The sequence below is a fragment of the Tachypleus tridentatus genome, chromosome 2 (assembly GCF_004210375.1).
Source record: "Tachypleus tridentatus isolate NWPU-2018 chromosome 2, ASM421037v1, whole genome shotgun sequence".
NCBI lineage: Eukaryota > Metazoa > Arthropoda > Merostomata > Xiphosura > Limulidae > Tachypleus > Tachypleus tridentatus.
The window spans coordinates 55,717,653-55,730,622 of NC_134826.1; the positions used below are offsets into that span (position 1 = coordinate 55,717,653).

Sequence of the window (12,970 nt, forward strand, 5' to 3'; positions counted from 1 at the left end):
ATCTGACGAGAGTTACCTGAGTCATATACTGCTGTTCCAATAACCAACTGATCTTCTTTCTTCAAAATATCCTCTGTTCCTTTTGTCAAAGTACACTCAGGCTGATTCAATTACTTTACAACCACGTTTTGACGGAATAAATTATTATTCTTATCTCATTTTCTACAGTTTGTCTTGCCGCAAGATATTAAACGTTAGGCTTAGCAATTCTGCGGCAGTTATTTTTTATGCCGAAATTTTCTTTTACTGTGTACTTTCTTCGTATGTTTAACTCTGGGTTTTTATGTCGTCTAGGGCCTTGAATGATCAGGTACATTTTCAAACTCTTCTTCCCCCCTGAACTACAGATTTAAAAATTGACAGTTGCTACTGATGGTATTCCACGACATAAAACACTAATTTATCTTCGTCTTTTTAAGGCCGTGCCTTGAATATAACGTTAGTAGCATTTAGTGTAATTCTAAAGTCTTCTCTTTATTTGGTCACTCGCTAACAAACAGTTTGTACCGTAATATTTCATTTCATTTGTTTGTGCAAGATCACAAAGAGTACCGAAATAAATCACTTTTTCGCAAGATATGTTCACCAGCATGTATTTATACACAAAACTTTTTTTTATATACAACAGTAATATCCTAATATTGGTGGTAAAATAATTTTAACGTCTAGTGCAGGTGGTTTTATTCTCAATGTACACATTTAACACGAGGCTTCGTCGTATCTGATATAACAATATATTTCGGTTAGCAAATAATTTTTTACATAAATGTTCATTAAAATATCGGAATGGGCAGTCTGTTAGTCTGTCTTTGAGTGGTTTGGTTTGTTTTGAATTTCGCGCAAAGCTACACAAGGGCTATCTACGCTAGCCGTCCCTAATTTAGCAGTGTACGACTAGAGAAAAGGCAGCTAGTCACAACTGCCAACTCTTGGATTACTCTTTTACCAACAAATAGTGGGATTGACCGCCACATTATAACGCTTCTACGGCTGAAAAGGCGAGCACATTTGGTGCTACGGGGATTCGAACCCACAATTCTCAGATTACGAGTCGAACTCCATAACCACCTGTCCATGCCGGGGCTTCTTTGAGGGGAAATATATTTTGCTTAATTATGTAAAAATGTTGAGTTTGTTGATTTCTTATTGTCTTTATCTGTTGTTTCCAGCTCATCTCATACTATTAATATGTTTGTTACTAAATCGTCTGCCATGTTCCGAGGGTCACGGGTTCGCATCCCCCTCGCACCAAACATGCTCGCCCTTTCAGCCGTGGGGGCGTTTAATGTGACGGTCAATCCCACTATTCATTGGCAAAAGAGTAGCCCAAGAGTTGGCGGTGGGTGGTGATGACTAGCTGCTTTCCATCTAGTCTTACACTGCTAAATTAGGGACGGCTAGCACAGATAGCCCTCGAGTAGCTTTGCGCGAATTTCAAAAAAAACAAACAAACAATCATTATTTACGTGTGTTTTATATCAACCGATACAACGTCGTACATCTTTTATTCAAATATGAATAACTTAACAGTTCATTTTTCCATTTTAACTTCTCAGAAATTGTAGAGCACATGAGGTAAAAAGCAGAAAAGTATGTTTTAGCCTTAATTATTATACTTCCTTCCAAATGAGCCAACTACTGTGACAAATGGTGCCACCACATTGTTGTTTACCGATCTTTCCTCAGCGCCATCTACAGCTAATCCTTACGTTGGTATTCATTTTTTATTCATATTTTCCAGTGCTTTTTGGCAGTTTTATCTAAACTAACTGTTACTGAACGTGGTCTTTGAGAAGGGTTTCGTGAAGTTACAAAGATAAGTGATCGTTCTGATATATGTAAAAGATCAATGAAAAAAGAACGTGTCAAACTTGCATAAAATAAAAACAAATCCTATTTTAATCATGTCTGATTTTGAAGTTCATAACGCATATCTTTATTATCACAATCCTTTAAGACATTAATCAAACCAATTCAGGTCAATATTTTTGTGTCTTAGGTTTGAACGCTTTGAAGAGTTAATGACATTTTTATGTTTCACAAAATGCTATTCTGTTAAATATAGATCTTGCTTTGTAGTTTACCTTTAGTTACTCGATCAGTAGAACGTGATCAGAGTGTTTGTTGTTATATTTTGTTTATCAAGTACAGATATTCGTCTTTGTAAATCTTACCATGTTTTGTTTCTTAATATAATTATATTCACTACACAACTTGATATAATAATATTCAGTACACAACTTCTTATTAAAATGTATGAAGAAAGAAGAATATATTTATTATATTTATTTAGAGCCTCTATTATAGATTTGTAGATGGGTTAAGATATGTGATGGTCATCAAAATTACCAAATTAGATTCTTATTGTTATTTTTGAGGTTTTTCTGTTGTTTTCATCATGGCTCAGTTCAACTTTGCTTCACAAGCTATAGTATCTCTTACATTGTATAATATCGCACAAAAACTTATTCACCATTACAGTGATTCACGACAACAAACTGAAATCAAAAGATAAGATATAAATACAGTTTCAGAAATATTGTACATAGTATATGTTCTGTAAAAGATGTAGTTTGTTGACTTGTAACTTACCTAACATAAATCTGCAATTTCTTCATAAATTATCTTATTTTATTTCTAAAATATATTTTCTACCAGTCCATTAGTTATAATTACAATTTCATCTCTTAAGTAAATATCAAACTTTTAATAAATCATTTTCTAGATTTTAAACCTTCGCTAAATATTTGGTCAACTGTAAAGTATAGTGTACAGCCCAAAAGGTGAAAAATTCAGAGAAATATTTTCTTGTTTATATTATCATAAAAGGATAGTAACAAAATATGTTACTGATAATCAGTATTTACGATCCGCTGATTGAAACGTCTTTCCTTTGAATAAACGAAAATGTTTTGTTAATAAATTTCGAAAAACAAAAATTCTTGCAGATGAAACAACTACTGCGACAAATGTTGCCACTACATTGTTGTTTACTGAACATTCCACAGCGTCATCTGCAGCTAATCCTTACATTGGTATGCATTTTGTTATTTAGATATTCCAATATATATATATATATATCGTGTGTGGTAGAGTAACGAACTTCTGATTTTCTAATAGTATTATCTGTAGATTTAATATACTCTTCAAAACAAGAAACGCAAAAGGGATATTTTTGTTATTTTAAAGAGAAATATATGTAATAACATTACAAGCTCAGAGTATGTGATGTTACACGTGTTAAGACACTGATTGTCAGACCAAAATGACAATAAAAGTTGTGCACTTTGAAAACGGAGGAAAACATCGGATTTTTCGCCAAAACGCATTCGTGTCCAATAAATTTGTTTGAGAGATCTGCATGTTCTGCAAGTGCAACATGTGCAAAATACCTATAAAAGTGACGGGTTCTCGGTTTCCATAGTTCAGTGTTAAGCCACCGACACGCAATACAGTTACCCCAAGACTGACTGAAGCACAACGCAACAACGCCATGGTCGCTTGGAAGCAGGCGAATCTCGATCAGATGTTGCCAGAGCTGTGAATAACCACCCAAGCACCATCACAAGGCTATGGAATCGTCACCAATAACATGGATCAACTTGTGACCGTTCACAATCTGGCAGACCTCGTGTGACCACGCCCGCACAAGATCGCTGCATCCGGTTACGTCATCTTCGGGATAGGACCACCACTGCGACATCTACTGCCTCAACCATACCAGGGCTGCGTAGAATTTCCGATCAGACCGTACCCAACCGTCGACGTGATTCTTAGGCCCCATGTGCAACCCATCATGGTGAACGTCAACGACGTTTTTCAATATGACAACGCCCGTCCTCACACAGCCCGACTCACCACTGTCTTCTTGAGACACCACAACATCAACGTTCTTCCCTGGCCCTCCAGGTCACCAGATTTAAACCCCATCGAACATCTTTGGGACGAGTTGGACCGACGTCTGCGACGGCGACAACCTCAACCACAGATTCTACCTCAGCTTGCAGCAGCTTTGCAGGCTGAGTGGACAGCCATTCCACAGGATGTGATTCGTCATCTCATCTCTTCCATGGGCAGGAGATGCCAAGCAGTTATTGATGCTCACGGGGGGCATACTCGTTATTGACATTGAGTGACGTTAAACTTCAACTAGTGAGCGTGGACTTTGCCTTTGCAGACTTTGGATGTTCAGCAGTGAATGTGGAAAGTTTCACACATGTCATACAGAACTACCCAGAATAAACTTGTTAACAATATGTCTCAAATTTTGCCTTTTGCGTTTCTTTCTTTGAAGAGTATATTTATTTAGCTAATAACGATTTACTATACATAATTTTGGCATTTTTATCTAAAAGAAAATTTGTTGATAAACTCAGTTACTGAATGTGGTGTTTTGAGTGTTTCGTGATGTTACGAAGACAAGTGACCGTTCTGATGTATACAAAAGATAAATGAAAAAAGGAACGTGTGAAACTTATATAAAATAAAAACAAATCCTTATTTTAATCTTGTGTAACTTATTCCCTCTGATAATACCTATATGTTGTGTAACTTACTATTCTAAAAACAACTTCTATGTAAGATATGACTTACGTTAAGTTTAATGAACTGTTTACCTAAACACTCATACAACTTCTGAAGATTAGGAAGGAGGAGAAACAATAAAATCAAATACAGCGACCTCTATTGTTATTTTACTATGGGTTATTGGAGGAGTGGAAAATAACAATCATACTGTTTAGGTTTCTCTATTGTAGACTTTTCATGATGAAAGTGGGAAGAGTAGGGGGGGGCGACTTTTACTTATACACTGCCCTATATTGTAGAGTTTTAATTATCTTTACATCATGATTATCCTGTTTACGAGAGGAATAATACGACATTTTTGTTTGGAAGCACAGGGTCTGAAAAGTGTGATTTCTCAATGATTGAAAAGATGACAGATTTTAATCAAAATCTTTAATATTGTATCACAATTTTATCACTGTTTGTCATTTTGTGACCATTTTAAACTTTCAAAGCTCTCTTGAATAAAACATGAATACGATTGACTTTGAATATGATACAAACCATTATACAATTTTACAGATAACATTCATTGGTAATAACTTTGAAATCAAATCATAAACGTTTCTCACATACCTTCACCCAGTAATACTCACGAAATCAAATGACAATTTCTTTCTATAGCTAGTTTTCTATCAATTAAACAAATTATTTTCTTTAGAAATAGAATGGTATAAAAAAAATATTTACCTAAGCTTGTATAAAAAGAGTTATCTTTAGTAATGTTATAAGAACATACGATAACATACAATGTCTAATGTTTCTTACAGGAAAGACAGTAGACCACTATCATGTAAGTTCCCAACTCTTCACCTATGATGCTGGTAAGACCTACTGTGACAACCAGAATGGAGCCCTTTTTATGCCAAAAAGTCAAATGATCCATGACTTTATTGGAAACTGGATTAACACAAATTTTAACAGCCACCGCTACTGTTGGATAGGTGTTAATGACAAAATGACCACAGACACCTACATGTTTCTGGATGGTGCAGATGTAACACAGTTTTTCTGGACAACATCTCACATGTCAGATAGTGTCCAGTCCTGTGTGGCTATGGACAGAGACCAAGGTTATGAATGGGTGGAACTTCCCTGCACTGAGGAACATTTTGCTGTCTGTCAGATATGGGAAGTGCAGAGCACAACAGTGGTGGCCAGTTCTTCAACTACACAGATGATTGGACAATCAACTGCAAATCCTTATGTTGGTACGAACGTAATTTTATATCCACTTTACATCATACTTTACAAGAAGTGAAACACGTTAAAACATGTTCTAACAAGATATAATGATTATTGTACTACCATTCATTGCTGTTTACAAGAAATGAAACATATTAAAACGTGTTTTTACTAGACATTATGATTATTGTACAACCATTCATCACTGTTACAAGAAGTGAAACACGTTAAAACGTGTTCTTGCAAAACATTGTATTATTGTACAACCGTTCATCACTGTTTAAAAAGTGAAACATGTTAAATCTTGTTCTTACTAGACATTGTGATTATTGTACTACCATTCATCATTCTTTTCAAGAAGTGAAACATGTTAAAATGTGTAACTGTGAAACAGAAATTGTGTTCCTGGGTAGTATGTGTTATTTCTTAATTGCTTATGTTGTAAAAGTACAGAAAATGGCCATTATTCCCTTCAAACTTTGCTTTTGTGACATGGATAATGAAATTTAGAAATTAATGTAAAATCGAGCGGGGATTCGAACCACGACTATTAGATTACGAGTCAAACTCCTTAACCACCTGTCCATGCCGGGGCCTCTTTGAGGGGAAATACATTTGCTTCATTATGTAAAAATGTTGAGTTTGTTGATTTCTTATTGTCTTTATCTGTTGTTTCCAGCTTATCTCATACTATTAATATGTTTGTTACTAAATCGTCTGCCATGTTTTGAGGGTCAAGGGTTCGCATCCCCCTCGCACCAAACATGCTCGCCCTTTCAGCCGTGGGGGCGTTTAATGTGACGATCAATCCCACTATTCGTTGGCAAAAGAGTAGCCCAAGAGTTGGCGGTGGGTGGTGATGAGTAGCTGCCTTCCCCAAATATAGTCTCCCATCGTGTTTTCATTATACGCTCCTTGGTAGCGGCGTTCAAAGTCCAGTGTATCTTGATGTAAGCGCTCGCCTTGCTCCTCTGAGTGTGCTCTTATGTTCTCCTTGAATTTATCAAGATGAGCCTCAAGAATATGGACTTTCAGGGATATCTTGCAGCCCACTTTGCCGTAGTTCTACACCAGAGCCTCAACCAGTTTCACATAATTTTCGGGCTTGTGATTGCCCAAGAAGCCCCAAACCACTGTGACACAGCTGTCCCAAGATTTTTTCTTCCTTTGAGTTTCTTGGCGAATTTTGTGCACTCCAGGATCTTTATTTGTGGTCCAACGAAGACACCTGCTTTGACCTTTGCCTCAGACAGCTTGGGGAAGAAGTCCTGAAGGTACTCGAAGGCTGGAGACTCCTTATCAAGAGCTGTGACAAATTGTTTCATAAGACCCAATTTTATGTGCAGCAGTGGGAACAACACCTTCTGGAGGTTCACTAGTGGCTCACACTTGACATTGTGCCTCCCCACAGAGAACTTTGTCTGTTGTGGCCAGTGTTTCCTGTTGTAGTGCACTGCGGTGTCCCTGCTGTCCCAAAGGCAAAGATAACACGGAAACTTGGTAAAGCCTTCTTGGAGAACCATCAGGAATACTATCATTTTGAAATCTCCGATAACCTCCCAGCCATACTCATCATTCTTCAAGGCTTCTAGCAAGATCTTGACACTGTTGTATTCCTCTTTGAGATGCACCGTATGAGCCTGGGGAAGAGACGATATTTATTTCTGTTATGGAGCAGCACAGCTTTAGGCTTCTGGGCGAGCTATCAATGAAGAGGCGCCACTCATTTGGGTTACAGGCAATTCCAATTGCCTTGAACAGACCAGATACATTGGGGCAGAAGCAGAGCCCCTCTTGACGAGTAAAGAAGTTGCAAAATATTTATAGTTTAAAACTAAGCTCCTAAAACTTTATATGTGAAAACTTTACATTCAAATAAAGATAATCAGTTGAGATGAAACAACATACAGAAAACACACCAAGGATATGAAAGAAACCATGTCGCACAGAGGATATGGAGATAGGGACATTGGCAGATAGACTGAAAAACTGACAACAATGAACAAAACACATCCCTAAACAGTAAAATATGGCCTGGCATGGCCAAGCGCGTAAGGCGTGCGACTCGTAATCCGAGGGTCGCGGGTTTGCGCCCGCGTCGCACCAAACATGCTCGCCCTCCCAGCCGTGGGGGCGTTATAATGTGACGGTCAATCCCACTATTCATTGGTAAAAGAGTAGCCCAAGAGTTGGCGGTGGGTGGTGAAGACTAGCTGCCTTCCCTCTAGTCTTACACTGCTAAATTAGGGACGGCTCGGTGCAGTGGGCTAACAACCTACTCACTTAAATACTTGTTGAAGAATTTGCAAGCGATGGCGGCCCTATGTTTCTGGATGGAATCTAATGGTGATAACTAACTAACAGTAAAATAGTAAATTTCAAACAGAATTACTCTTGTTATTAGATATCACTGTAAACTCATAAACGTTTCCTGTGTTCTGAAAAAGAAAAATAATCTGCTACAATTGGCTAATCATGTTAGACCAGGGGTGTGCAACATTTTTCGTCGGTGGGCCATATAACCAACTTCATCAATCAAGCGGGGCCACTTAAAAAACAAGCTTATTCGTGTACATGCACAATAAATTAAAAAAATTCTCAAAATGCAAGCAATAATATTTTATATTTTTGCATGAGTGATCATTTTAGTGCGACACTTGAAATTTAGAGTCCTTGCAGAGCTTGTCAATATCAGCTTTGACAGAAGTGGTTGCCACTCTTAACTGACTGGTCAAATGTTCATCAGTCAGCTGACTTCTACATTTGGTTTTGATGAGCTTCATTTTGGAGAAAAATTGCTCACAGCAGTAGGTGCTACCAAAAAGGGAGGCAATTCTTTGTGCATGACGGGACAAATTGGGAAACTTTTCACGTACACAGAGTTTGTAAAAGTCTAGCAAACTGTTTTCAGAGAATTTCCTTTTAGTGTCCATGTCAGCCTGCAGTTCAATTAGTTCCATTTGGCAATCATCAGGACTGTCTTCCACTGCTAAATCAAAAGGTTGAGCGAACAATTTCAATCTAATTTCAGTTTGTCTGAAATCTGGAAATCTGTTTGCAAACTCATCACGCAGCTTTTGTACACTGGTTCCATATTTGGTGCAATCCAGATTAGAAATTCCAGTTTCCTGGTTGCAAGACATGTAAAATGGGTCAATATGGCTCTTCTCAACTGAACCTGGAAAAGTTACAATTTCTTCTCAAAAGCACAAATATGCTCAAACAACTTATTCACAAGTTGACTTTTCCCTTGTAGTTTTAAGTTTAAATCAGACAGATGCTGTGTAATGTCTGTGAGGAATGCTAAGTCATTCAGCCAGTTCTCATTGCTCAAGAAGTCCACATTCTGACGTTTGCTCTCCATGAAGAACTTAATCTCCTCTCGCAGATTCCAGAATCTCTTCAAAGTAGCAGCTCTACTAAGCCAACGTACAGCAGAGAAGTACAAAACATCTGAATACTCACTGTCCAGCTCATCTAAAAAAGTTTTAAATTGTCGATGATTTAATCCTCGTGTTCGAATATAATTTACGCATTGGACGACATTTTCATGACTTCTGCAAAATCCAGAACTTTGGTGCACAAGCTCTCTTGGTGAATAATGCAATGGCTTACAACTACGTCTTGTGCTCCAATTGCAGTTAGAAATTTCTTGGTGAATCCATTTGTCCTACCTGTCATGGAAGGAGCACCATCTGTTGTAACACCACATAATTTATAAGGATTCAGTTCAAACTTTTCTACAACCTTAAGCACTTGTTCACAAATATCCTGTCCTGTGGTTGTGGAGGAAAGGCTTGCCATATCTAAAACTCTTCGAAAACATCAAAGCCTGCAGTAACAGCTCTGATGAAAATGACAAGTTGGGATGTGTCATTGATATCAGTGCTTTCATCCAAAGCCAGACTGAAAGCTTCACACGAATTCAATCTCTCTTTCAAAGTTTCTTTGATGTCCTCTGAAAGATCTTTTGTCCTGCGTGAGACAGTAAAGCGGGAAAGGCTAGTTTGCTCCACCAAATATTTTTCTCTGGACATGCATATTCTGTGAATATTGTTAAACAATTTTAATAAATTCTCCATCACTGAAAGGCTTTCCCTTTTCTGCCATACATTCACAAAGCTTAAAACTCAGTTTTGTCACCAGTTCTGAATTTTTCTTGAAAGTGGTAAAAACACCTTGTTGCTTTTCAATGGATGTTTTAAATGTTCAATTTTGTCCTTTCGTGCCTGACCAACAATTTCATCAAACTGGGAGGAGTGCTTAGTTGCGTAATGTCGCTTAATATTGTACTCTTTCATGACTGCAATTGTAGTTTGACAGACGAGGCAGACAACACCTTGATTATGTGGGACAACAAGATATTTTGTGCACCATTCACTGTTGAATAACCTTCCTCATCATCAATTTTTCGTTTCTTAACTGCTGACATTTTACTAGCCCTGAAATCAAAACAAAAATTATTCTCACGAAAATAGCAAAGTAGAAAAAAACATAGAATTTATTTACACATGGAACCTCTTATGGACAGAAACACATGTTTCTAAATTGGCATCCCGATCATAGCCTTCCGGTACTTAAATTAATTGAGAATAGTAAAATACAGTGTGACCTCGCCTATTCGCGGTTCGCCATTCGCGGCCCCGCATATTCGCGGGTTATGCGCGAACTGCGTTTTGTAGGTCACAGAGACTGAAAGGGCTTTTCGAGGAGATTTCTGTTGTATTTACTCAATCAAGCCGTTTTATCAATTGTCGTCTTCACCAAACAAGATTGACTGTTATTGGTTGACTGCCTCAGCTTCCCCAACAACGCAAACGGCAAAGCACAGCCCGGTAACGCACGGTACAATTTAGTGAAATACATAACAGTATGCAATATTGCTACATTATTACTGCATCAATGAGTATAAGTATCTTTAGTGTTTGGGAAGCATTTCATATAGTATATAATCGCATACATATACGTTTTAAAACTGCGTCCAATATTCGCGGTTTTTCGCTATTCGCGGGAGGGTAAAGAACGTAACCCCGCGAATAACGAGGTCACACTGTACATAGAATCAGATGCATCTGAAAGCAAAAAATTTTAATAAATTCAGTAAAGTCACAACAATATGCTAAATAATAATCAATTTACCTTCAATCTCTTGTAGTAACTGTAAAAGGTAATAAAATTTTCACCAATAATGAATGACGGACAGCAGAGGTTAGGGAAAATTGTCGCCAGCGGGCGAAGGCGAGGTTCAGGACATGACATTGAGTCGTAGACAATAGTGCTAGTGCACGTCATCTATTCATGCCCTAAGGAGGCCGACCAATCGAATTCGGCCTGCTCCTCTCTAGCAAAGATAATTTTAGAAGTTTGTCGAGTCGAAGCCTGGGAATCCCGTAGGATCGATGCTTTTAAAAATATTCCATTTGCTTTGGATTACAGATCAGGCCACATGGTTAGATTACAACAACTAGGGCCACACTAAATGGCTTGGCGGGCCGGGTTGTGGCCCGCGGGCCGCCTGTTGCACACCCCTGTGTTAGACAAATATTTCCAGAAGTTTCTGTCGTCTTTTTCTATAAGAGCAGAAATCTTAAAGATATTCTTGTCCATGTAAAAGTGAAATAGACCCCAAAGGGGTCCATATAACAAGGCTTGTTGTGTGGCATGCATATTTCTAAATCACACCGACCTTTTTTTCAAACAAATATGATCGTAAACACTTGAAATTTTCTAAGAAAATTTCTTGCACAACACTGTGTAAAAAATACAATAACTAGAATGTAGAACAGACTCTTAAGTTATTTAACAGCCATAACTCTTCTATCAACACCAGAAATGGCCTCTGTGTTACTCAATCAACCCAGTCATCCTATTAGTGATTTGACTTTCACCTGTATTGAAACCAACTTTAAAACTAAAACCGATCGAGAAATAAGAAAAGCCTAGTGGATTACAACTTTAAATACTGTTTAACTTCATATGCATAACGTGAACCGTGTTGTCCATCTTAGGGTTCATCCGTCTCCCCTTTCAAAAGGTGTGCACGCAGGCAAAGCTTAACGTTCACTTTTGAAATGAGGAGATAACAGGCATGAATAATACTGATATCAAATTTTATTTCACAAGCGGGATATTCTACATGTTAGGAATTAATTATACTGTTGTTTACATTTCAAATTGTGACGTAACTGAAATAATAAAAATGTAGATTTACCTATGTTATTGTCGAGAGGCTCTTAGAATTACTGAAATGCTAAAAAATTAGGCCTTTTCGTGAGTACGATATACCCTTGATTATGAGTGAAACTAAACATGCAACACGATTAACCTTTTCAAAGTCCACAAAATAATTTGAATTCTAGATTAACTTAAACTTTTCCTGTCACTAGGGTGGGTACTCTATCTTGTCATGAAGTAAATATAAATTCTGGAACCAGTAATTTCCGATCCTTAGTTTGTTCTCTGTTCAAAAATTAGTGTTTTTTGGTTGTTTTTTTTTTTTTGTTCATTAAGTGTGAATGTTCAATTGTTACCCCAAATCTTTCTAATAATTATTATTTATTTATGACAGCTTTTCGGGCTACTTTTTTATTTATAGCTGTTTAACATTTATAATCAATCTTAATATCTCACCTTTATTTTACTCAATCAATAGTTAATGTAGTTTTTGATTACCATTTTTATTTTTTAAAACAACACATTCTTTATACTTAACATTATTGTTTTCGGACATGAAATGAGATACTTATAGGAATACATTGAAAGTTACTCAAAATACTTCTGATTTCCATGGTGGTCAACATGACTTCACTATATCTCACTTTGCTTTACGCGGTTGGGTTATAACGCATCGTTTCTTCATGTTAGTTATATTGTGTAATTAGACCTTTATGTTTTTCGAACTTATGAATAGAAAAAGGATTAGATACGAACAGGGGGCCATCAAGTAGAACATCAATATGGCTACGGACCTACAATGCTAGAAATCGGGTTTCGACACCCGTGGTGAGCAGAGCATACATATTACATTGTGTAATTTTGTGCTTAACTTCAAATAAATAGGAGTGAACTAGTCAATAAAGGTGTAAAACTTGCAGGAGTAGGGTGAATCCTCGACAAGATAGGGAATTGTTTCCTAAAAGCATAAATCAATTATCGCATATGTTTTTGGGTGAGTGCTCGCTACCAAGCATATTGAATTATTTTGTATAATTAAGTTTAT

The 12,970-nt window shown here is 37.2% G+C and overlaps 1 protein-coding gene across 1 annotated transcript in view; it reads left to right on the forward strand.

Annotated features, from left to right (window-relative positions):
* The window catches only part of LOC143243883 (macrophage mannose receptor 1-like), a 34,320-nt gene that overhangs the window by 10,998 nt on the left and 10,352 nt on the right, over nt 1-12,970 (forward strand). The window contains exons 4-5 of the mRNA XM_076487651.1: nt 2,949-3,035; nt 5,337-5,777. Coding sequence (XP_076343766.1) covers nt 2,949-3,035; nt 5,337-5,777 — 528 coding nt within the window. The remainder of the gene's footprint in view (nt 1-2,948; nt 3,036-5,336; nt 5,778-12,970) is intronic.